Source organism: Pantherophis guttatus, chromosome 7, assembly GCF_059756535.1.
Source record: "Pantherophis guttatus breed Tessera chromosome 7, ASM5975653v1, whole genome shotgun sequence".
NCBI classification, from domain to species: Eukaryota; Metazoa; Chordata; class Lepidosauria; order Squamata; family Colubridae; genus Pantherophis; species Pantherophis guttatus.
This window is the reverse complement of record NC_142069.1, coordinates 30163430-30190621: the sequence shown is the minus strand read 5'-3', so window position 1 is coordinate 30190621 and position 27192 is coordinate 30163430. Positions and strand designations below refer to the sequence as shown.

At 38.5% G+C, this 27192-nt stretch overlaps 1 protein-coding gene across 3 annotated transcripts; it reads left to right on the top strand.

Annotated features, from left to right (window-relative positions):
• PLA2G6 (phospholipase A2 group VI) lies at positions 1–26629 on the top strand. Of its 3 annotated transcripts, none has more exons than XM_034403716.2 (17): positions 1–376; positions 3375–3621; positions 4320–4535; positions 6769–6952; positions 8059–8246; positions 11140–11236; positions 13096–13278; positions 14319–14427; positions 14834–14971; positions 15636–15726; positions 16015–16178; positions 17455–17605; positions 18390–18526; positions 20129–20283; positions 21944–22111; positions 24081–24154; positions 25391–26629. In XM_034403716.2, exons 2-17 carry the CDS (start codon positions 3413–3415, stop codon positions 25533–25535), a joined length of 2409 nt encoding a protein of 802 aa, XP_034259607.1. In that variant the 5' UTR covers positions 1–376; positions 3375–3412; the 3' UTR covers positions 25536–26629. The 3 variants fall into 3 exon arrangements, with proteins under 3 accessions (XP_034259607.1, XP_087729998.1, XP_034259609.1); XM_087873872.1 differs by lacking the exon at positions 25391–26629 and adding an exon at positions 24943–25156; XM_034403718.2 differs by lacking the exon at positions 14834–14971.
• The last annotated feature ends 563 nt before the right edge of the window (positions 26630–27192 follow it).

Sequence of the window (27192 nt, the reverse complement as noted above, 5' to 3'; positions counted from 1 at the left end):
TTTCCTCCCATGCTTCTAGCTTTTATTATTTGCTCTCGACTCAACGCGTCGCCAACGTCGCGATACCGTAAACACGAAGACTGAGTAAGATGGAAGCGGTACTCTACGCCCTAAAGCCCCCCCCCAACCCTCCTTTACAAACATGGCGGCTTCGGTTCTACAGTATTAAACTAACATCCGCCCGGGAGAAAGATGGCTGACCTGCTCCTCCACGTCGAGGCGTAATGATCGTTCGAGCGTAATCACGTCGCCCTCTTGAGAAGATCCTGTGAGTCGACAACGAGGCGTCAGTTCGTGATTGGTAGAGCCGCGATCACGTGAGGCAACTGAGACTTTGTTGGCGGAAATAGCTGGGTGAATAATAGCTAAGTAAGAGGTGAGTATTTCTGAGCCCTGCAGCTCAATGTAGGAACTTACTTCAGACGAGTTTTCGCATATCGTTCCTGGTTTCCTCCCAACTTTCCTTTTAAAAATCCTCCAAAGAAGGCCTTTTGCCGTTAGGAAAAAAGAAAATTATGTTAACATTACAGATTATCCAAAGATGCCTCCATAGACTCCGATATACCTTCAATCCGTTATTTGATTCTGGGCTTGGAGAATTATAATACTTCGATATAATCCTTAATTTCCTACAGTGCGATTTTATCTCCCGAAGGAAATGCTGGGTAGGGTTGGTTCTTTGTAATTGTACAATCGGCAGCCACTCTAGGGATGGGGACTTTCAGTTTAACCACAGCGAAAGGTTTGGAAGTGCAAAGTTTTTATCTCCTGCAAAATCTTAAAGGAAAAAGAATCATGCCAAAAAAAGAGAGAGGGTGATTTCTACATAAAAACTGCATCGATTGTATTTGCATATTGTGGTTAGCTAGAAATCGGGTTATTTGGTTCGCTTGTTGAGCTATATGGATCTAGTTAATTGTTTTTTGAGTAAACACATTTCATGGTTTCAAGGGCTTTTAAGAGACTTCAATCATTCCAACGTTAAGCACAGGTCACTTAGAGGAAAACACAAGGGTTAGTATTTCCCATGCCTTTGTTTGAAAGGCTAAAAGCATCTGACAGTATCATTAAAATTTTACACTGATAATCACTGTTTTCATATGTATCAGTCTTTTCAAAATTAACTTAATTTAGGAACATGTGAATTTGCTTCATTAACAAGAGTTAGATAATTTATTTCATCTTGAAATTTGTAAGAACTTTCTTTTTAAAAAGCAACATAGAAAGGGTTATTTTAATGGGTTCTGAAAGAGTTCTCAGCCTTAAAAGGGGGGGGGAGAGATTTTGCATGGTGGTACAGAAAATGTACCACTAAATTCAACAATGAAGAAATATAGCTCTCCTGAGGTGGAAAGTTTTCCATTTGGTTCCATGGTATTCCTTTTAACATGAAGAGCAAGTTTCTGAGTTACTATAATAAAAGCATGGATATAATTCAAAGCATGGAAATAAAGACCAATGGAAATATTTGTGATGTCAAAAATGCTTTATCATAATGTTCCTTAAATGCTTTCTCCTGTTCCATTGTGATGCAATAATAATCTTCCCCTAGAAAGATGCAAGGTTGATTAGTAAAGAAAAGAAACACAACAAATGCTACTCTAAAAATTCCAAGTTTAGCTTTCAAGACTTTGCTGTTTTTTTAATATTGTTGAATTAGATTTCACTTCTCCTTTTCCCATGTATATTTTTATAGAGTGAATAGAAGACTTCTTTATTTTTTCTTGGTCTTGTGAAAGTAAAACCATAAAAAGAAAGAGGTCTTTGTCTTTTTTGTCATTGATTTGTATACTCAAAACAAATCTGTAGTATGAATCCCTGGCATAGAATCATTTAAAAAAAGCATACAAGTCCAGCATAGATTATGTTATGTTGTACATTGCAAATAAATATACAGTGCTGAATTTGTTCAAATATATTAGAGATTGTATATGGCTTCCCAATGTTTGCATGCCAAGGAAAGGTTTTTATATATAAATCAACATTATTTGCCATTTTTTCTTATAAAAATATTTACCCTGAAAATTAATAGAAGAAAGTAGAACATAATTATACAAATAGTATACCCAATCTATCTTTAACATTATTTCAAATAGCACATAATCTGCCAGTATGTTTTTGGTTCAAAATTTACTTTAAGAAAACACTCAAATTATGTCTCTTAAACAGTAAAATCTACTGTATACGTAACGATCTTTTAATGAAGAACTGCACCATGCCACAAAATGCACTGATAAAAGTCATTGCACTGGAGAGTAATTTTGTAGAAAGTTTACTCCCATGGAAGTGAGAAAGGAAGACCTTCACCAGTTGAATGGCAGAATGATTCTGTAGAGCAGGGGTGTCAAACTTGCCACATCACGTTGCCATCACATGACATATCACGACGTTTTTCCCTTCATGGAGCTGGGGTGGGTGTGGCCTGCATGTGATATATCCATCCGTTTGACACCCCTGCTGTAGAGTATAGTGCAAGTAGAACATACATGTTTTTTTATAAACAAAATCCTCCAAAGCTAAAACAGAATCCCAAAAATCAGTACTGATGTTTTCTTTGCAAATAGCTAGTGCAATAAATCACCTGTAACTGGAAAATATTTAATCTGTCCAATGTAGCTTGAATTACAGATTACTTACATTGTATTCAATATTTTTCATCTTAAAATCAAATTAATGTATTAACCTCTCTCAATAGGAGCTTGCCTTTGGAACCAAACTGTAATGGATGCAAGGGTATTAAGTAAAGTTTCATTTTCTTTTTAAGCAAATACTATTCAATGTAGACTTGTAATGTGGAAACAGAGTTACAAGCCAAAGTGTTGTCTTCATTTATGAAGACATTCATTTGGCCGTAAAGGACCATTTTTCAGCCTGTTGGTCTTTTGTCCTCTTGTTTTGGCTACTTAGTTCCTTCAACATTGGATGAATTTCATAGTAGATATTTCTAACCAGAGTCTGCTTGTTTGTTTGCTTATTTATTTGTATCTGTTTATTTTTTATAAATAACTCAAGGTGGCGAACACACACAATACTCATTTTTTTTCCTATTTTCCCCACAACAACAACTCTGTGAGGTGAGTTGGGCTAAAAGAACGTGACTGGCCCAAAGTCATTCAGCTGGCTTTCTTGCCTAAGGTAGGATTAGAACTCAGTTTCCTGGCTTCTAGCCTGGTGACTTAACCACTAAACCAGACTGGTTCCCCAGTTTGAGTTCCCCAATCCAGTGATCATAAGTAGTGGGCTCCAGACAAGTAAGGTTGATGCATTTTTTATCGTTACACACTACAGTAACTGATGGAGAGAATAATGGTTATGTTAGATCAGAGTTAATGGATGTCCTATTGTGGGAATAAAGAATTTTTCTATGTTTCCAGAGTATTGAAAGAAGATTGTTAGGACATATTTTTGAGGCATGCAGTTCTTTGGACGACTTGTCCATACTCTGAACAATGTCACCCACTTGTTCACAAACCCTCACCGGGTAAAGGAGGTATCCCTGACAGAATATACTTCTTGGAACCTTGTTAAACAAGACGATAGGATAATCCTGTATGAAAACAGTTCAGCTCGATCCTGGGACTGTCTGCTTATTAACCCTCAGAATCAAAGTTCTGCCTTAAGGTAAGTAACAGATCTTTAATTTTTTTTTAAAAAAAATATTTTTTATCTTTTATCTGTTCGTATGGGAAGCTGAGAACAGAGAAATATGGTAGTTCTCAAGTCCTCTGGACAAAGTTGTGAATGATGGCTTGGAAGGCATGTAAGGGAACCAAAATATGCTTGTTTTCTTTTTCTGGTTGCTGTAAGTGAGAAAGCTGACACAGAAACAAAAGGAACTGGATTTGTTATTAACTGCTTGATAAAAGCTGGTTTGTTCTTTGCAAACCTGCGAAGAAATCAATATGTGCTTCAGCATTACTAGTTTCTTAGCGAGCTACTACATAATGTTGCAGCCCAATAACTTTGGGATTATGTATATAGAAAAGATTTTTTTTCTATCCTGTAGTAGGGACAATGTTGTAAAAAAATAAAGAAAATATTACTTCTGTTGCCAGGTAATTTTCTCTCTATATTTGTGAATGATTATTTGGCTTCCTTGTTTCATATTCTTTATGCTTATAATCAGCTCTTTGTAATAAAGTCTATATGGAACTGCCTTTGAAATAGATTGTGAGGTGCCCTAATTACTATTTTCTCAAATTTCACGATTTGGGGTGATTTTCTTCTCATTTTGTGGCAGGTGCACTGATTTCCAGTTTGTTAAAGCCATAGAAAGGTTATAAAAGATTATAAAAGTTCTAAAACCATTTCCTTTGTAGGCTTTTTCAAGTTGACAGTGAACCAAGTGCATGTGAATATTTTGATCTGTACGCGAACCAGTTGCGTCCCTTCTATGAAAGCTATCATGATCCTTTGTCTCTGGAAACTTTGCAACAGCTGACGGATTGTTTACGAAGTCACCCCAGCTGGTCACTAGCACACATAGCTGTAGAGTCTGGACTTCTGGGAAGCTTCCGACACAATCTCATTCTGAGGTATGATGTGGAATGGGTCTTTTGTACCCCATTGATTCACATGGGCACAAACCCTCCCCAAACATCGCATGTGGAGTAATCAAATCTGAGCTGACCTATATCAGAAGAGATCTTAGAGTCATGGTTTATAATTTGGTGATAATGTCAATGAGCACACAACTATAGGTAGTCTCAACTTACAACCACAATTGAGCCCAACATTTCTGTTGGTAAGTGAGGCATTATTTAAGTGAATTTTGTCCCGTTTTAGGACCTTTCTTGCCACAGTTGTTAAGTGAATCACTGAAGTTGTTAAGTTAGTAACATGGTTATTAAGTGAATCTGGCTGCCCGATTGACTTTGCTTGTTAGAAGGTTGCAAATGGGGATTCCATGACCCCAGGACACTGCAACTGTCATAAATATGAGTCAGTTCCCAAGTGTCTGAATTTTGATCATGTGACCATGGAGATGCTGCAGTGGATGTAAGTGTGAAAAACGGTCATAAGTCCCTTTTTCCCGTGCCACTGTAACTTTGAACAGTCATTAAATGTACCTGTACCTTTAGCAACTACCTGTACTGGGAAAACAAAGATATTCATGTTGGAATTATTGGTAAGGGAACTGAAAATAAAACAGCGAATATACAAATCTGCAAAAAAAAACAAAAAAAACCCAACTAAAATATAAGTAGTCAGAGTAGTTCCTCTCCAAGAAAAAGCCACAGAGTTTGAATTTATTTTCCACTTAAGCAAAGATGGGTCAGCAGAGTCCTGATAGAATTCTATAAAACCATGCTTGCAGAAAGAAATGTTTCTCTCTCCCCCCCCCTTTTATCTTAAAAATTGGGTTCATCCATTAAGCTAAATATATGGAGATTCAAGCCTAATAAAAATTATTATGAATTGACTTAACATATAATTAAATTGTGGAATTTGCTGCCACGAGTTATACTGATAGCCACCAAACAAATTCCAATGGCTTTTAAAAGGGAGGGAACAGGCAAGAATGGGCTTTCAGTGATTACAGTAACAGGTTTGATGGCTATCATTTATCTTCATAACCACGGACAGCGTGGTTACCTTCAATGCCAGCTGCTAAGAAGCAATAGTGTAAAAGGCTTCCAACCTCTTTCTGCACATGTCTCTTAACTTCCTGAATGCATATGATTATGGAGCATGTGACAGAGAATGCTGGATTGGATGGATTACTAGCTTGGCCTAGTAGACCTTGGTCTTCAGCTATGTTGGCTGGAGAATTCTGGGAGTTGAAGTCCACAAGTCTTAAAGCTGCCAAGTTTGAAGACCTCTGTATTAAATCCTTGTTTTTCTTTGGCTCAGTCTATTGTATGAACCAAGTTGGCTGTGCTTTAGTAAAGAGTAGTTTAGCATGAAAGTGTGAACCCAATTGTGTAAAATAGACTTTAAGGTCGTTTTATTTTTTGCTTTAATGAAATAAGCTAGCCCACAAAACATAGCAAGTTGTCTGTTTGAATCCATAACACCAGGGCCTGGTGGCTCAGCAGACTGATAGCATTGTGATTAACATCCAGCTGTCTGCAATTACTGTAAGTTCGAATCTCACCAGGCTCAAGGTTGACTCAGCCTTCCATCCTTTCTAAGGTAGGTGAAATGAGGACCCAGTTTGTGGGGGCAATAAGCTGACTTTGTATAAATATACAAAAGTATGAAGGCTATTGCTTAACACATTGTAAGCCGCCCTGAGTCTCCGGAGAAGGGCGGCATATAAATCAAATTTAAAAAAAAACAAAACTTTATACTGATGTATTAAAACACTACATTATACTATTACTGGTATCAGAATACAAATTTGAATTATTATAGAACACAGTAGAATTAAGATCTAAAAATTGCTTAGAGAAATCACAAATTTCCAATTTTTGACCTATTGCAGGTTATTCAGAAACCTACCGCTAAATAACAATGTGTCTTCTGCTTATGTGTGGCTCAAGGTATTTCAGCGACAAAGATCTAGAGTCTCTTGTGTTTTAGCTCTTAAATAAAATGGCTGTAATTTTTAAAGGGTTTTTCTTATCACATTGAAAATTGTAGTGGAAACACAAATGTTTTACAAATGCATAGCAATTAATTTTGCAATATGGCCTGCATCTCAATCAATAGAAGAGCAGCGGATTGAAAAATCAGATAATGTCACAACTGTTGAAAAAAAATCTGTTAGGTAGGCCAGCTTGTACATAAGACTGCATACCTAGCAATACTCTATCTTTGTTTTAGCTGCATAAATAGCAACAGTTCTGACAATGAATGCACCCCACTTCACTTAGCCTGCCAAAAAGGTGATTTTGAATGTCTGAAGGAGCTGATGGAGGAGTGCCATGCCCGTGTTGATCTTACAGACAAAAATGGAGAAACTGTTTTTCATTATGCTGTTCGAGGGAGCAACCCAAAGATTATAGAGGTGAGGGTTTAAGGAGTCTTCCGCTTGCAAGACTCTTTGTCTTTTATCTCTTCCTAGAAGTGCAGGAGAAGCAAAAGTTTGCATCCATGCATCTATCTATATATGCACTCTCTAGATATGTGCACATATATGTGATCTTTAGAGAAAATGTTTAATGCTCGCCTCACATATCTAATGTATCCTCCTGTCCATCAATTCCCCCATCCCCAAATTCCCACAATGGGCTTGAGGGCCTGTCTGAAGAAATAATGTGTCTATTTGAACACTGGAGAAAAGTAAGTAGCAACTGTTGTGGATGATGAGAAGAATTTGATTATTTGCAATATAATTTTATTTCTTTTTGGATATAACATGAACTATTGGGTCTTTGATATGTTTAAAAAAACCCAGTTCATTTAAAGCTAAAGAGCTTAAAACCAGGTATTAAATATATTTGAACCAAAGTTGCCCATCAATATTTGCAATAACAAAAAAATCTCTACACGTAGCAGGGCAGAATAAATGAAAATTAAATTTATTTTCAAAATTAATTTATTTACAGATGAACTAGGAATACTTTTATAATCATATAAAAGACTTCAAGAGATTTTCTATCCTATTTTAGATGGATAATGGAATACACAGCAAAAAAAAAATATTTAGCATTAAAGTGGAAATTTGGAAAATATAAACCTTGAAGGAGAAACCAGTTGATAATTACAAATGTTCTTAGAATAGCAATCATCTGTATAATTTTGAATTTATAACATACATATAGATTTATAACATACATATAGATTAACGAGCAAAAATACAACATGAAAAGGATAATAATGCCCTACATACCTAAGAAGAATATACCACTGGACTATTTCAAAAACTGTAAACACAGTGGTGTATCCTACTGTAAAGAATGCATATTAGTTGATTCATTTCTCCTCTTAAAAATTGGCAACATCCATATCTAGACAAATTCTCTTTTGTGTATGTATCAAGAGGTTTGAAATGAGTCTGAGAAATGCTAAAGCATTTCCTTAGATGAAAGTAAAATATTGACTGGGAAATTGGGGAGAACACATCTGGAAGGAGGAATTGAAAGTCACATGTGAACTTGTTTAATTGTTCAGCTCCTGGGCAAGAAAGCAACTGCTGCTTTGGACCATCTGAATGATGAGGGGCAGAGTCCATTGCACCTGGCCTGCCAGTTGGGCAAAGAAGATGCAGTCTACTCTCTTCTTAAGGTTCATGCCAAGTGCAGTAACTTGGGTGCACTGGGTTATCCCATCCACATGGCTATGAAGCATTCTCAGAAAAGGTAACTTTGCCTAGCTTTGTTGGGATCAGAACATAAGGATTTCTGTAAATAGAAAACCCTATATGTTAGCCAGCTGTACTGAATATGCACTTGTTTCCCTTTATTTTAGGATCAAACCATTCAAGTAACATAAGTCATGTATGTGATATTCCTTTCAGATCATGTGTACTTGTATATTTTTTGAAGCTGATCTTTATTATATTCCATAGTGTAGACTGTATATATATTGAACAAATGATGATTTCAAATATCATTTATACTTATTCATCATGTACCTGGCTGGTCACTCATTGGACAGCCACTTAAATATGAGCTAGCGGTGTGCTGCAACTGCCAAAAAAGCCAATGCAGTCCTAGGTTGCATCAACAGAAGGATAGTATCAAGATGTTAGTACTGCTTCATACTGCACTAGTAAGACCACACTTGGAATCCTGTGTCCAGTTTTGGTCAGCACAGTACAAAAAAGATGTTGAGATTCTAGAAAGATAGCAGAGAAGAGCAACAAAGATGATTAGGATACTGGAGGATAAAACATACAATGAATGGTTGCTGAAGCTGGGTAAGTCTAATCTAATAAAGGGAAGGACTAGGGATGATTTATAATAGTCTTCCAATATTTGAGGGGCTGCCATAATGAGGAGGGGGTCAACCTAATCTCTAAAGTATCTGAAGGCAGACAAGAAGTAACGGACGGAAGAGAGATCTAACCTAGAATTAAGGAGAAATTTCCTGACAGTGAGAACAATTAATCAGTGGAATGGCTTCCCTCCAGAAGTTGTGGATGATCCATCACTGGAGGTTTTAAAGAAGTGATTGGACAGCCATTTGCCCGAAATGGTACAGGACAGCAGCCCCCAACCTTTTGGGCACCAGGGACTGGTTCCGTGGAGAGAGGTTTCTGCTGCCTACATTCTGCGGATGGGGCTTTGCTTGTTTGCATGGCCCGGTTTCTGGCATGCTGTGCTGCTGTGGCCCGATGCCAGTCCACAGACTGGGGGTTGGGGACCCCTGGTATAGGATCTCCTGTTTGAGCAGGTTGTTGAACTAGCAGAAAAAACACTTACTACCAACCTGCCTTCCATTGAGGACCTATATACTGCATGAGTCAAAAAGAGGGCTGTGAAAATATTTACAGACCCCTCGCATCCTGGACAAAATTGTTTCAACTCCTACCCTCAAAACGACGCTATAGAGCACTGCACACCAGAACAACTAGACACAAGAACAGTTTTTTCCCGAACGCCATCATTCTGCTAAAGAAATAATTCCCTCAATACTGTCAAACTATTCACTAAGTCTGCATTACTATTACTATTAATCTTCTCAGCATTCCCATCACCCATCTCTTGCCTCTTATGACCGTATGACTGTAACTTGTTGCTATATCCTTACGATTTATATTGATTGTTTCCAATATGATCGATTGCTTATTTGTACCCTATGACTATCATTAAATGTTGTAACTTATGATTCTTGATGAGTGTATCATCAAGTGTATTATGTACATTGAGAGCATATGCAGCAAAGACTAATTCCTTGTGTGTTCAATCACACTTGGCCAATAAAGAATTCTATTCTATTTCTCTTTGAAAACCTCCAAGGTCTTTTCCAAACCTGTTATACTGTTAACCTTCAGTTTCCATCAACTAAGACCTTAGAAAAGGAATGCCATGCGAAAAACAAGAAACAGAGGGCCACTGCACACTTTGCTCCGTGGGTCCTGAAGAAAGAAAAATTATTCCTCTTTCCCACTCAATACAAAATGGAAATAAAATGTATGGGTATTTTCCCTCTCCAGCTTCAAATCCATGTTTTTATTTCCTGCTGAGAGCATTTCTCTAAACCCCAAGTGATTCATGTGAAAGCCTCAAAACCATCCAACCACTTCTCTGTTGAAATATCTGGTAGGCCCAACTGAAATCACAAACGCAAGATGCAGAGTGAGATAAGAGTTACAAATGGGGAAATGAGCTGTCTACAAAGTCAGCAGAGAGACACCCTTGCCTAGAAACGAGATTTTCTCTGGTTTCAAAGGCAGGAAAAATCCAAAGCTCTTCAATCAAATTGAAGTCGTGCATGCTTCCAAAAATGATTTCAAACTGGGGAAAGTTCTTGCATGGATGTTTCCTCAAAGTACACATCTTTCACTCACACCAAACTGGCAGTAATTTGCTTGTCTGAATTAAAAGTGGTGCTGTCTAGAATGCTGATCTTATACCCATTTTTGTGCTTCTGAATGTAGCTGCAAAGTGGCAAAACACACAAGAGTCCTGGGAGTGTCCCTTCATAATTAAGTAGGTGGGGAAATTCCATGATTGCGCTAAATGATTGCAGTATAAAATGCCAGCTTAGAGGGGAGGAGGGAAGGAGAGAGGTGTGCCAAACCCATCTATTGTCCATAGCCCCATTAGTTGGGGTTACAGGAGTATGTGTGTGTTAGTGGGAAGTATTGCCTCCATAGGAAACATACTGAAATATACCTCTGGTCCAAAGGTTTTAGTAAAACTCTTTGAGATGGTCAGTGAGCTGCAGGAGATTGTGGCAGAAGGTGAAGACTGGCAAAAGCAGGGAAGCTCCACAATCAAGATAACAGTGCAGCAGACAGTATAGAAAGGCAGGGAGGACAAGAGGGGACACATGAGTGAACACGAGTGATAATGCAGTGAAATCTCAGGATGTGATCATTCAAAGATCATGGTATTTAAAGTTGCTTAATTATACTTTGAAATTGGCTTTTCTGCATTCCCAATAGGAATCTTAAGGCTTATAACGTACTTTCTGTTGGATCATTGGAAAATAATCCCATTTTTACTGAAAATGCAAATATTTATAAAACTGACCAGGACATCTTTGTGGCATCTTTTGTTTATTTCTCCTTCCTTTTTCTTCCAGATGTGCAGAAATTCTCCTTGATAAAGAAATCAACCAGATTCAGTTTCTAGACCCACGATACGGTGCTACACCCCTTCATTGGGCCAGAAATGCAGAGGTGAAAAAGTACAATATCATTGGAGATGACAAATTTATTTATTTTTAATTTTGCTTTTACTACCTGTGAGCCTTATTCTCCTGGGAATAATTATTTTCCCCAATCCATTGCTAACATTTCATTGTTGCTGGGTTCTGGGTTGTTAATATCCGTGTAGAACCAGAAAACCTGCAAACCTTCTTTCCCCTGCCATTGTGTGAAAATCGTGGAGAAACAGCATTAGTATTCCAGCTTTAAGAATCTTCTTTCCAAAGCACCAAATTGATCGTACAATTTGCAGCATGCTTGCTTCAGACAAAGATCTTGTTAGAGAAAATGAATACCCAAAATGAAGGATAGCTTAAGAGGAGATTTTAGGACACTAGGTTAAGAAAGTTTTCAAAATGTGACTATATTTTTCTCATAGAAGAAAATGAAAAATATTTTTTACATATAAAAGTAGCATTTCGTGCAAATGTTCCATCTCCTTATAAAAACAAAGGATTGATTGATTTACCCTTGTAAGTCTTCTGATGCTGATATGACTCACTCTTCTTGGGATGAATTAGTGGAATTTTCAAAAATAATGGAGCCTAAAATTGGGGAAAATTGATATCTAAGACAAACAGATGAATTATTGGGGGGGGGGGAAATGTCTCCTGTGATATAGATATATTTTTGATTTAACATCTCAGGTAGGAAAGATTGAGTGCCTGGGTTGCTCCAGACCATTAAAGGGGCTTGTTCACTTGTGAGATGAACAAGATTGAAGTGTCATAGAGCTGTTATAGTTAATATTCCTCTTTTATAATTGCAAGTAGCTCTATATGCTAAAAGGTTCATCATATTAAGAGCTGTGGTGGTGCAGCAGTTAGAGTGCAGTATTGTAGACAGACTCTGCCGACTACTAGCAGTTTGATCATGACCGGCTCAAGGTTGAATCAACTTTCCATCCTTCCGAGGTTGGTAAAATAAGGACCCAGATTGTTGGAGCAACATGCTGACTCTGTAAACCGCTTAGAGAGAGCTGTAAAGCACTATGAAGCAGTATATAAGTTTAAGTGCCATTGCTATTAAGGAAAATACATCAGAAAATACAGAGTTTACTTCTCTGAGGATTTGGAGAATGCTAAAACTTGTTTTACAATTGAAATAGATGGAAAATGAAAATATACCTGCTAGAAAATCTCTGCGTGGCATAAAATCCATCGTGTGGACCCCTGACTCCAGATAATTTAATTAAAGCAGTGATAAAATAAATTATCTATGCAATTGTATCGCTGAAATGTGGGGGAAGAATCAGAAAAACTGAAAGTGGATTTTTGTTTTGAAGTATGGTGAATTTTGTTCAATTCTGGCAATCAAAAGATTGGGCCTCTGTGAAAATATTTTAGAAAGGTATAGCTATGGTCAACTCTGTTTTTCATTTTTACACACTAAACCCTAGAAAACAAAGTATGAGAGGAAAGATCATTGGATCTTTCAAGAAAGATTGGATTTTGTAGATTGTCTGAAATACATTTTGAGGTGCTTTCTTGTTATGTAAATAAGTCTAGATAGTAGTTGTCTTGTTCAAATGTTGATCATGTGACTGCAGAGGAGCTGCAACAACCATAACTTTGTAACCAGGCACAACTTCCATTTGTTTAGTGCAGTCGTAACTTTCAATGGTTGCTGAACGAATAGTCATAACTTGAGGACTACCTATACAGGTGAATGGTTTGGTAACTAAAAAATAAAATTTTTTTCAAAGAGCTACAAATATTTAAAAGGACTGATTAAGAAACCCATTGTGAAAAATATCATAGAAGAAGCTCTTGGAAGAAGAGAAGGGCACATGCTGCAATTCCTATTTGTGATTTCTCCCTTTATGACTGTAGATGACCCGGATGCTTATTGAGTATGGCTGTGAAGTGAATGCCCTCAGTGCATCAGGGGAATCAGCCCTTCATATTGCCGTCCGGCGTGGGCGTTTTGATTGCACAATGGTGTTGTTGACACATGGAGCTATGCCAAACACTAAAGAGAAGAATGGCAACACACCACTTCATCTGGCCATGCAGGTGGGCCTTTCATCATTTGGATATTTTTCTAGCAGATGAGAGAGGTGCTTTCTTTCTAAAATGGAAAGAGCAGAGGGTGAGCATAAGGTACAGTACCCCTGGAAGACCTTTGAATCCTTTGCAGCAAACAACCTAAATTGCTCACTCCCAGTTTTCTGGTAATAGAACTAATGTGCCCTCCTTGGCTTTAACAAAGGAAGCTTGCGTTGCATGTGTGAAGGAAAAAGTAAATTACATTCTGATAACTTAAAATCTATCTTTGGTTTCAAGCTTCTTTAAACCTGTCTGTATGTCTTTTGTACCGATTTCCAGTTGGTAGAGTTCAGTGTTTTTGTAAGAAAGAAGATAGAGCCTACAAATGTAAGCTATGCTCATTTCTGCAGTGAGCATACTTACCAATTTTATCTTGATACATCAGTCACTTGATCCAATTTATATTGGGTCTATATTGCATTTATATTTATTTATCTCACCATCGCCATTCTAATCCAGATAAACCAGCTATTCTACCAGAAGAAGGTTGGAAATCCTGATCTGTTTGGGATGGTTGAGCCAATTGGCAGTTTGTATTGGGGGAAATCTATATCTAGACCAGTGTTTCTCAACCTTGGAAGCTTGAAGATGGGTGGACTTCAATTCCCAGAATCCCCCAGCCAGCGTTGCTGGCTGGGGGATTCTGGGAGTTGAAGTCCACCCATCTTCAAGCTTCCAAGGTTGAGAAACACTGATCTAGACCTTTCCACTTTATTGGGCTTCTGGAGGTTCATTAAGACTTCGTTATTCAAGAGGGCTTTTGAGGATGTGGAAGTTTAGCCTACCCTTGAGGAATGGCATTGCCATATGATGTTGATCAGAATGATGCAGGGTTAAACCAAGATTTGATATTCTTTAAGCAGCTTTAGATCTACAGGAAACTAAGTGGCACAGGGACACAAAAAAGATGACAAAATGGGTGGGCATTCCAACATTGGCTAGAAAACAATGGATGGAGAGAAATAGGACAATATGTTTCCATTAACAAGTTCCTTTCTTCCCAATAGCAAGACCACATAGAAATGATCAAGGCCCTTATTGTGTTTGGTGCAGATGTGGATATCCCCAATGATTTAGGGGAGACACCTGGATTGGTGGCAGCCAGGACAAGCAAAGGTAGGAAGAACTTTTGGATAGAAGTAGATGGTGGGAGGGTTGACCTTGGTCTACCCAACTGGATGCTGTTAACATTGTGAACAGAATCCATGTATATTGAAGCCCTGGATCTTGGGGTTTAGGGCATAGATCAGTACTTCCCGGTGAAAGTCTGCTATGAATGGAAATTTAGAATCATAGATAAATAACCAAGAATGGAGGGAAGCATTAAGAATTAGGCCCTAGAGCTACCTCATTAAAATTGCTCTCCATTGCCCTTGGCAAGCATATTCACCTGTCTTTCAGATACAAGCTCTTCCTGGGTACAAAAAATAGGTTGTCTCAGAGCTTGCAGTAGTGACTGATTTTTTATTTGTTTTAATAATTTTCTGTTTAATGCATGTGATTCCTGCCTCACTTATGCAAGGTGCCAACCGGAAGGTTCTTTTAGATCTGCTGAAAATTATAGGGATTGAACGCTTCCTTCCACCTGACATATCTACCTCATCAACATCCACTTCCAATCTCCCAGAAAGATCATCAGCCCCACGGAGTTCTGGCTTAGGTAACCTACTACCTAGCTCTGTGCCTTTCTTTCTTTTCACTCTCTTGGGCCACTTCACACCTGAGGATTTCAAACATGGGGTTGCACTTAGAATAAGAATTGTTATGTGTAAAATGGATGCCAGTGTGCACATCCATATTGCCACCCTAATCAGTTCTGTTGATTACAGATGTCCAATACTGTGTGGGTATGCTAGAAAAGTGATCATTGCATTGCAGCAATCAGGACAACCAATCTTGTGACTACCTACCATATACTATTGTAATTTACCCTATTATAACCCTAATGACTTTTCCTTCGCTTTTCTTTCATATTCTTACAGCTATAATAATATCTATTTTAAAACAGATTAATAAGTAGCTTTTGAATTAGCAGATAGGATTGCTAAATTCACTATAGTCAAGGCTCTTATAAGCATTGCATACAAGGAAGTGAGTTAACAGGCATGATTTACTGTTACTGATTATGGTGACTCTAGAAAGTTATGCCTATCACATCATTTCCTTCTGGGCAATGCCTTGAGAAATAGAAACCTCAGGTTTTATTGAGTTTGGATGCCACAGTGACCGAGGAAATACATCTTAAACTCTCAGTTTTAACCCGTGCCTGCTGTGTCCTGAACATTGGAAATTTTATATTTTGTTTGTTGCTCTATTTTTTCTAGACTACCAAGACATCATCCATGTTTCAGCAGCTCTTGGCAACTTGCTGAAAAGACCCGATGTGGTGGACTCTGCCCCTGAGAAGAGGAGAAAGTAAGTAAGTAGGGTCAGTGAGCATTACATAGGTGGTTTAGATGTCCTTGCATGGGGAAGAGCCATTAGAAATGCACCAAGTTCCTGGAAAGAAAGGCTCCATGCTTACTGTTTCTGTTTTCTGTGGCTCAGTTGTACTCTCAGGAATAACTACTTTGGTACTTTAGATATATTATATAATGCACATAAACATTTAACTACCTCCCTGAGTCATCTGAATGTGAAGAACAAGGTAGAGTTACTTCTGGGGCTGACACTTCCCTTGTTTTCTCTGTTCCCCTTCTCTAGCGAGGACCGCCTCCTGAGCCTGGACGGTGGGGGTGTCCGGGGCATTGTACTCATCCAGTTTCTCATCGCTATAGAGAAAGCTGCAGGGCGTCCCGTGAAAGAGCTCTTTGACTGGGTGGCGGGGACTAGTACAGGGGGAATTCTGGCTCTGGCTATTATACATGGTAAGAAGCAGTGGTGAAATCTAATTTTTTTTACTACCGATTCTGTGGGCGTGGCTTGGTGGGCGTGGCAGGGGAAGGATATTGCAAAATCTCTATTTCCACACCACTCGGGGGCCAGACAGAGGTGGTATTTGCCGGTTCTCCAAACTACTCAAAATTTCCGCTACCGGTTCTCCGAACTGCTCAAAATTTCCACTTCTGGTTCTCCAGAACCTGTCAGAACCTGCTGGATTTCACCCCTAGTAAGAAGTGATGTGAATAGAAAGTAATCCCATGTGGAAATGACTCAGTGTGGGATGGGAATGGTCACTGAATTGGGAAGAAAATGGGGGGCTGGGTGCTCTTTAAAACCCTGATCAGAATTGGGTTCTAGATTTCATGTCAAACCGCCACATTATGTAGTTTGTTGTGCTCTTGTCTAAATCATTCTAATTGCTGTATTGGCTTTGGAATTCATTTATTTTTTGCTAGATTTGTAAATAGGTAATCTCATAAACTCAGTTCCTTTCTAGTTAATTTTTATTTCTAAACTTTTAAGCAAGTAACATGCATTCAGTATAGAAGAGGGCTATAAAAAGCTTTTTGTTGATTAGGTAAAAAAAGAACGAAGGGTTCCTGATCCAGAAATTGAGATTCAGTACAGTGCTTCTGTTGCTGGGAGTAGATAGAAGACAATCCTAGTTTATATTGTATTACCCTCATTACCATACTTACAGTGTCATTCAGATATATTTTGTGTCTGCCCATCAAACAATTCTTCAATTGTTCTTTGCCACTCTTCACCAGAAGCTGCCATATTTTATCATGTAATTAATGATAATCTAATCATTAGACCTCATGGTCTATATTCTAAATGACCAGGTGTTCTTTATAGTATAGCCTTTATTGTCATTGTACATCATGTATACAACGAAATTGGTTTTCTAGTTTTTCTACCAATCTCTCTTTGAGAAGAGATAGCAAGAGATTGAATCTGGGATCTCCTGCATCCAAAGCATGCAATATATGGATCCTTATCATCCTTTACACAGAATGGCTCATGTACATTGCGCTCTTGCCTCTGGCATAGCCTTACGTATTCCTTCCTGCTATTGAACTTTTTTCCCCCCCTGACATCTCCTCTTCTGTCACACATTTGGTGATTTCACTCATTGCACAAAACATGGATTTCCATACTTTCACCAAGATGTTTAGATAATTTCCTGCCTGTTTCTATCAGCTGGATTGGAACCGAAGGTGTCCTCCAGGAAACCAATCATGCTATTCTTCTTCTCAGGGAAGCCCATGGACTACATGCGCTGTGTGTACTTTCGCATGAAAGATGAGGTCTTTCGAGGGTCACGGCCCTACGAATCGGAGCCTCTTGAGAATTTCCTGAAAAAGGAGTTTGGAGAACATACCAAAATGACAGATATCAAGAGTCCTAAGTAAGCCAAAATGAAAACCATTGGGATGGTTTCCTGATGGTTATTTATATACCTTCCGTTATTCAAAGTAGGTTTGGCATCTCATCAGTACCTAAATAGTAAAGTACCTGCCTAGCAAAGTGTTTTTTTTAAAGTTTTATTATTTTTTTATTTTTTTACAAAAATGTCAAATCAATGTGTGAACAGTGTGGCCCCTGGGCGCCATACATTCCAGTACAAACAAAACTGATCAGATTAAACATTATTATTACATTCAATCAACTTATGAAATTCCCATATCAATACACATCTATATTAGATTACAATCTATCATTATTCAATTATTCCACCTATTTCTCATTATTACTTTGATTTTATCAAATAAAAATACACTAATATTCCCTTTATTTCTGTCTCTTGCTCTAGCTTTTAATCGTATCGCCCTATATTAAAAAACTTCTTTCTTTCCTGTCTAACTTCTAATCATGTCACCTGCCTACAGAAAGAGAAAAAGAATAGAGAGGGAGAGATAGGAAAAGACAATTCATATTCATGCCTAGCATAGTTGTAATACCACTTTATGACACGTAGAAGAACGATAATACACACTAAGCTGTCATGGTCAGGTGAATGATCCATCTGCCTTCTTTCTAGTAAAGGTATTTTTCATCAAGTACTACCTGATCTCCTTTAACTAGCAGGTTGAGTCACTCACTTTCTGCCTGGAGATCATTAGTATTGCTACTGCGCTATGGTCTCTGCCTTACAATCAAGTTGCAATTTTGTCTTGTTCAACCTTTTACAGAGTCATGTTGACAGCAACACTATGCGACCGACAGCCTGCTGAGCTCCATTTGTTCAGGAATTACAATCCGCCAGAAGGAAGAAACAAAACCCGTTTCAGAATGATGGGCTCATTTCAACCAATGACCAAGCCAGAAGGTAAATACAGGTATTCCTTGACTTACATCCACAATTGAGCCCAAAATTTCTGTTGTCGAGCGAGACAGATGTTAAGTGAATTTTGCACCATTTTACGACCTTTCTTACCACAGTTGTTAAATGAATCATTGCAGTCATTAAGTTAATAAAACGGGGTGTTAAGTGAATCTGGCTCTCCCATTGACTTTGCTCGTCAGAAGGTTGCAAAAGGTGCTGACATAACCCCGGGATGCTGCAACCGTCATAAATATGAATCAGTTGTCAAGCATCCGAATTTTGATCACGTGGCTATAGGGATGCTGCGAAGGTCATAAGTGTGTAAAACAGGCATAAGTCACTTTTTAATTTTAATTTTATTTTAATTTTATTTCGAATTTATATATGGCACCTTCTCCCGAGGGACTCAGGGCGGTGTACAGCCAGATAAAAACATACAATAGAAACATTAAAAACAATTAAAAGGATATATATTAATTTGGCCCCAATTTAAGATAACAATGCTGTTGTAACTTTGAACACTAAATGAACTGTTGTAAATTGAGGACTACCTGTACCTATTCCCACAGACCAGGGATCTAAGTTGCATGGGGGGGGGGGAGTGGGGAGTGGTGGGAGAACCCTGTAAGGAATACATAATTCCTCCTCATTCACCCCTTGTGAGGAATTGGATGAAACAAAATAATCATACACTTAGCATATGTCATGTTTGGAATGAATGTATACTACTACATATTCTAAATAAGATTGGGACAAATCACTTCCCCATGATCTTCTACTCATAACCAATTAAAAACTGGTTGCATATGCAGCCATATTTTTCTCCCATTACAAGGATAATTTATGTATAGGGGAAAAAAAACATTTGGAGTAGCCCTAAGGCTAAAAACGTAGTGTTAGACAACTTTGCTAAGAATTCTAAAGGAAACACACATGTAGCCATCAGTGTTTTCTATTTGATAGCATTTGCGTTGCAAGAAGTTTTGGGAAAATATTTGCTATTCACCATAATGTTTGGGGGGTGGGCTTTTTATTTTTTCTTCTTCAGAATTAAAGTGTAATCAAAATAATGTAAGGAGATCTTCTTTTGGCTTCCCTACTACTTCCAATCTAGGGACACGGTGGCTCAGTGGCTAAGAAGCTGAGCTTGTCGATCGAAAGGTTGGCAGTTCAGTGGTTCGAATCCCTAATGCCGCTCCCATTACTTGTCCCAACTTCTGCCAACCTAGCAGTTCGAAAGCACGTAAAAAAATGCAAGTAGAAAAATAGGAACCACCTTTGGTGGGAAGGTAACAGGATTCCGTGCGCCTTTGGCATTTAGTCATGCCCGGCCACATAACCACAGAGACGTCTTCGGACAGCGCTGGCTCTTTAGCTTTGAAACGGAGATGAGCACCGCCCCCTAGAGTTGGGAACAACTAGCACATATGTGCGAGGGGAACCTTTACCTTTACTACCTCCAAATCTTTCCTTGATTTGAATTTTTCTTGTGTTTATTTCCAATTCATTGAAAGGCAGATAGCCAGATAGTCTTGCTTTGTTGTGTATTATAATATTGATACACATTCTTGCTGATAGTCACTGCTTTTTGTTTGCTCTTTATAGATCAACTGGTATGGCAGGCTGCCCGTTCCAGTGGAGCTGCTCCAACATATTTTCGACCTGTAGGACGGTTTCTGGATGGAGGGCTGCTAGCCAACAACCCCACTTTGGATGCCATAACTGAGATCAATGAATATAATAAGTCTTTAATCCAGAAAGTACGGCTTTAATGTGCAAGAATACTTACAAAAGACACATTTTAATCTGCACATGCAATTTTCTAAAATGTCTTAAGAGTGAACCATTCTGCCCCCCCCCCCCCCAGACAGTATTTTCTCTTTAAAAAACAGATTTCTAAGGAATTCAGAAAGTGATGCATGTCCCCGGGTGACTAAAAGATGAAATGTTTCAGTAGGTTTTGTTTAGCTGTGGGGCAAGAAGAGCATAAAGTAGCACTGCTGGAAATTACCATATTTTTTGGAGTATAAGACACACTTCCCCCCCCCCAAAAGACGGTGAAAATTTGGGTGCTTCTTATACACTGAATATAGCTCCACCCACCCACTGGCCCCCAGAAAATGGGGCACGCGGAGGCAATGGCAATCTGCAGCCTGAATCAGCTGATGGTCGGGAGGCCGATCCAACCGACAATCAGCTGCTTGTGCTAATCAGACTGTGCTGAAGCTGAAGCTGAAATGGGCTGTTTGCTGCAAGGAGGCAAATTGCTGGGAGTCAGAGGCAGATTTTTTTCCCCTTGTTTTCCTCCCCAAAAAAGGTAGGTGAGTCTTATAGTCCGGAGCGTTTTATACTCCGAAAAATGGAGATGTTTTGCTGCCAAATTTGGCAGTATAATTTATGGGTGCTCCAGATCACTAATGGGATCTAAAAGTATCTGACAATCACAACATTTTCATCAAATCCCCTCAGAGTAAGCTGCATCAACCAATTTCTAACAGAAGCCACATCATATAGCCAGCACTTTAGTTTTACTGCTCTCTTTTTTATTGTTATTTATCTTTTGTTTTAAAGTTTGATCCAAGTAGAGAAAGATTGTAATTAGGCAAAATGAAAAATTAAGTATGCAAAATTAAAAGCCTGCAGGTCAATTTCTGGCAAAACATCCTGGAGAGAGTGACATGTTTTAATTCAAAAAATAATCAAGTACCAGCACCAGTATTTGTGCTCTGTTAAGATTTTTGTATGAAAACAAACAATTCTTAAGGATATATGTTCCTAACCTTCTTGGGGCTTTTTTCCCACAATAAGAAAAGTTATGTGCTTTGTTCTGTGATTCATGGCATGCAACTTTGGTTGCTGCAGTTTGGAGCATCTGGAGTTTCAAAAATGTCTGCAAAACTAGCCAGAGCATTTTGCATTAATCTGTTCAGCTAAACTAACTAAAGCAGTGATTGTTGAAAAGCAAGTCTTTACAAAAAAAAAATGGGTTGGCAAGGACCATCATATGATACAGGGAAAGAAAAGATTTCCTGAAGGTTTTCCAGGAAGGAAGTGGGATTTGCACTGTAACTCTTCTTTTAATAATGCAACACAAGTATCAAACCCTTATTTGTAACTAAATAAACTTTCAAGCTTTGTGTTAATTCAGAATAAATGTGTAAGACATCAAGGAGCTATAAAACTACCAATCAGTTTTGTGAACAAGTTTAAAGCAACTCATTTGCTAAATCTTCATAGCTCTTTGAAGATTGGAAAAAAGTAAACTAGAATAATATTCCCAAAATCTATTTTACATGGACAGTTTGCATGCTTCTTTTGTGCTAAATTCAAGTGACAAATGTGAAGATGTCGGTAAGACTTCTATCCCCTTTATCCTTGGAAGCTTGGAGTACTTGCTTAATTTTCTTTCCATCTCTCCAGGGGCAAGGTGACAAAGTGAAGAAGTTGGGAGTCGTCGTCTCTATTGGAACAGGCAGAGCACCAAAAGTGCCTGTGAGCTCTGTGGACGTCTTTCGTCCCTCTAACCCTTGGGAGCTGGCCAAGACTGTCTATGGGGCTAAAGAACTAGGCAGGCTGGTGGTGGACTGTGTGAGTATGAGATAGAGAGTAGGCATCATGATACCAGATCCAAAGTGAAGATTTCTACATTTTGCGTATAAAAGGAATGTTTTGGATAGTTGGTAATATGATAGCAATTCAAAAGCCCAATAAAGGTGAAGAAAATACTTTTCTCAGGGAGATGCTAACAAATGTTGAGGGAGATAAATATATGCATGTGAGATGCTTATCTAAGTTTCTTTCATGCATATGCTTCAATATTTTTGCCTGGCCCACTCTTGACCATATCTTACTGTCCTTTGAAGTTAACATTGCTGCTTTCTGAGTTACGTCTTTGCTTCTATGATTAGATCAGTGGTGGGTTGCTCCCTGTTCGGCCCGGTTCAGCCGAGCTGGTAGCGGTGACGCTATTACGTCACCAAACCGGTTCTCTTTCTTTGGGAGCTGGGCCCTCTCGCCCGCCGCTGTGTTATTCCGACCTGATATTTCTTCTTTTTTCGCCCAGCTGAGAGGTGCGGCAGAGCGGATTGCCACACCTCAGCTGGGCAGATTCGCAATGCGCTTGCACAAAGTGCAAGTTTGGTGTGCATGCAAGCGAAGTGAGTATGTGTGTGGCGATCGTGCGCGAAGCGTGCACTCAAAGAGAACTGGTAGTAAAGCCGGTTAGAACCCACCCCTGGATTAGATGTACTGTAAATTACTTAAAATTTAATATAATGTTCTGATGGAGAAGATTATTTGTAGCCTAAGTTGAAATGAAGGGTCCTTGGTGCTCTCTGGGCTTGGCTGTTTTCTTGCAGATGTTTCATTACCCAAATTAGGTAACACCATCAGTGCTAGTAAGGAGTAGGGTTTGCTCTCATTTTATATTCCTGTCAGTGTTGGTGGGGGTGGTTTTATACATTCTTTGTTTGGCCTATTTACTGTTAGCTTGTTTGACAGTTCCTTGATGAGGGTATTGATTGTTGGTCTGGTGTTAATCTTCACTCATCTGGATGTTAGCTGCTGGTGGGAGGTGTTTTAGTCTTTAGCTTGACTTACATACAATGTCTTACAGAAGTGACCATTTTTATCAAGACCCAAATACTCTCCTTTATTATGTATAATTTTCCCCTTTTTCATTTCTTTTTCTATCTTATTTAGTAGGGAAATCTTTGACTTCAAGACTGCTATTAAATTATTTATTTCTCCAACTTTCTCAAAATCCACTAGCCAGGTAGCCAATCTTTAGTGTCACACTCAATCTACTATTTAACACCCCCACCTACCCACAATAACAAACTATGCCTCCTTTATCATATTGGATTTTTCTGGGAATTTTCAAAATTGAGACTATATTCTATCTGAATCCAGTATGCAAATAAGTCCAGCTACAGCACTAGATCAGGGGTGGGCAAATGTGGCTCTTTTACAACTTGTGGACTTCAACTCCCAGAATTCCTGAGACAGCTTGGCTGTCAGGAATTCTGGGAGTTGAAGTCCACAGGCTGTAAAAGAGCCACATTTGCCCACCCCTGCACTAGATGGTTAGTAGAGTTGACTTACAGGAATTGGTAAAAAGTTAAAGGCAAAATATCACCTTAGCTTTGCTCCACCTTCCCCCTACACATATGCATATATGATAGCATATTTTCAAGCAACTTTAATATGACTTTCAGCTACTTGATTCTTTCTTATAAAGCTATAAAGAACACAACTGAATGCTAATAATGTACTGTCATCAGTTTAGCCCACTGGTAACACAGAACACCGTAATTATTAACAGTTGCTTTGTTAATCAAAAAGAGGGTCTTAAAATTTCTCAGGAAAACTCTGCATTGCCATATGTTTCACATCTATGTTGTCCTTAAAATTAAATTTTCCAATGTGTGCTTATCCAAACCTGCTTGGATTGTTTTTTCTTTTGAGGTTTTTTTTTTAAATTTGTACTGGAAATTTGTTCTGTAGAAAAACTTGCATACCTTGAATAACGTTAGATTCATTTGTTTTATTTTTGCAGTGCACAGATCCAGATGGACCTTGTGTTGATCGTGCAACCGCCTGGTGTGAGATGATAGATGCCCATTATTTCAGGTATAAGCCATGCCTACTATAATACTGTGTCAGAAAAATCAGAGTTTGAACTTGTGAATCTGATTTCAGAATATGAGCTTATATAATAAACAAGGATCAACTTAAAGGGGCTCTATTAGTCACTTTAGTTGAGGCCAAAGCTGATTTATAGCTGAAGATTATTATGCATTTTGGCAGCCTGTATAGGCAGAGTTGAGCAAGCTCTAACTCTCAGTATGTTGCTGAGCTTCCAGCATTGTTGGTCATGTTTGCGGTGGCTGCTGAGAATGACAGTTTAGCAACATTTCAAGAGTCACAAGTTCCCCATCCTGATAAATAGTCATTTTCTAGGCTACTTTCTGTTTTTCAGGTATTTTATATAGGAGGCCCTCACAACTTTTTAATGGGGTGGGATTCAGCAGAGAAGTAGGGAAATATTAACCAATTACCCAGTGTCTGAGCTACAGTCAGAATGTTTTATATGAAGTCAGGCTAGTTTTAGTTAAGAAGACAGAACTATGACACAGGATAATGCAAGAACAGGAAACAAAGTTTAGATGAGGCAATGGCTCAGTCCTTGCTGTAGAGAACTTCATAGACTCAAACATAGGGAAGAGCTCGAATATTTATATGGAAGATGAAAACCGTACAGATAGTCCTTGACTTAACGTCCTTTAGTTTAACAACTGTTAGGAGTTACGATGGTGCTGAAAAAAGTGACTTACGATAGGCCCTTATGCTTATAACCACTGCAACATTCCCATGGTCACGTGATAAAAATTCACATGCTTGGCATGTATTTCCAACAGTTGCAGCATCCTGGAGATCACATGATTGCCATTTGTGATCTTCCCAGGGGGCTTCCGACAAGCAAAATCAATGAGGGAAACTGGATTTGCCCAATAGGGATGTGATTCGCTTAACAACCACAACAAAAGGTTGTAAAACCGGGCGCAACGTATCTAATGGCTGCATCAATGATGCAAAATAATCCAAAATAAAATTGTGGTCGTAAGTTGTGGACTATTTGTGTTGGTTTTTTCTGTCACCAAGTTCTATCGGCGATATCCAGAAAACATTTGGAGGGATGGGGTGGGTTTTTGGAATCTAAAAGTGAAGGTCCTAGGATACTCCTATATTTTGTTTTCTATGTTGTGCTCTCCTCTGTTGAATGCTTCTTTGCCCTATGTTCATATCTTCAGTTGCAGCGTATGCACAATACTGCTGTTGTTCTTAACATCTTCATGATGCCCACAGATTCAATCCCTCTTTGGAGACAGACATAATGCTGGATGAAGTGAGCAATGCAATCCTGGTAAACATGCTCTGGGAGACTCAGATGTATATTTATCAACACTGGGATAAATTCGAGCAGTTGGTAGAGCAGCTCTTAATCAAATAAAGCTCTTGTGAGGGTTTTTGGTACAAATAATGCCTGCCTTGAACTGCAGCTTGGATTATCGGTAAGAAGTAGCAGATTCTGCTGGCCTGCGTCTTGCCCCTTGTCTTCGTACCAGAAAAATCAAGTGGAAGAATTTGAGGATTGCTCCCATCAAAGCATCCATCAGTTGTTTTAGGTCCTGTGACTGTCTCCCTCCCCACCTCAATGTGCTGCTATACTAGTAATCTTAAAGGTTTAAATCATTTCACTTTGTTTGTTGATCAGAGTTGGATTATTCCTGCCTGGAATCTAAGACTAGTTGTGTACTGTGAATTAATTACTTATACCTTTGTATCTAAGGTTGTAACATGAGGACTTGAGCAATTGAAATTGCTCTTTTCTCCTTGTTTACAAGTCATTTCCTGAGTTTCTTCTCGTGTGGAAGGAGATTTTTTTTTTTGCACATGAGAAAACCTACCATTCCCTTTCGACATTATTGGTACTAGGCAAACTCCTTTGCTCATTCTAGACCAAAGCCCTTCCTAAATGCTTGTTTCCTTACTTCAGACTCCTTTTTTCTGAGTCCTCTCACCCCCGAAGAAATCACTTTGCTAGGAATGGCACAAAAGAGTCATGGAAGTATGGAGGATAGTACTTCTTTATAGGAGGCAGCCTTGGACAATAGACTTCCCAAACAAAGATACTTCTGAATAAGGATGAAAAAATGTAGGAATGGGCACACATCAAATAACGAGACCATTGATTGACAAAGTCAGTGGACGGGCCCGTGTTTTTATGGTTGGCTTTTCTGTTTTCTCATACCCCCTTCCTTCATTAATTTTTCTACTCATGAATGCTGTATTTGCTGTTTTGTTTAGACAAAAAATATAAGGTGTATTGATGTTTAACAAAAATGTACTATTTTTCTAAGTTTTAACTGACTTAATAGGATGCACTGGAATTGTTGAAAAACTGATAAAGTGAAACTAACAGGAAATACTTCACTCTCCCATTATTTTCATAAGCTATTTCAAATTCAGATGAAAATTATGTTGATGTTAAAAACTCCTTCCCCCCCAAATGTGACCATTAAATAAAAACAATATTTTCTGAAATCTGATTTTTCTCTGTCTTAATTCTTTTCATTTAAGATGTCTTAATACAAATTGCGATCTCCAATGTCAGAGATGCATTTTAGCTTGCTTTTATTACAAATTGAGCACCTTATTTAAAAAAAAGTAACCTCTTAAAAACTGGTAATTCAAAATGCATAAGATCAACTTTAGCAATTCTTAGCCAATATCTGGAAGTCACCTGACAGAGAAAGACTGTTGTGTATGGCATAAGTGAATTTTAAAAATATTTTGTGGTGTGAGAATTGCTGTATTTAACCTAAAGAAAGATTTGGGGGGGGGAGGCTTCCCATAAATAAATCCCTGTGAGTGGGTGGATGCATGTGTATCATTTTGCATTCAGTGAGTAAATGATAAAAGGAGGAGGTGATTGGTGGAAGTAAAAAACGGAGGTCCAATTCACAAAAGTAGCTGAAAGGGATCAAAGCTGAGACACTGAAGCTTCTTCCCATTCCCTTATCCCTAGGGCAAAGCTTCTCTATCCTCTGAAAATGCTAACCAAATCACATTTGGGAAGGAAATGAGGACAGTTTGATTAATATGGT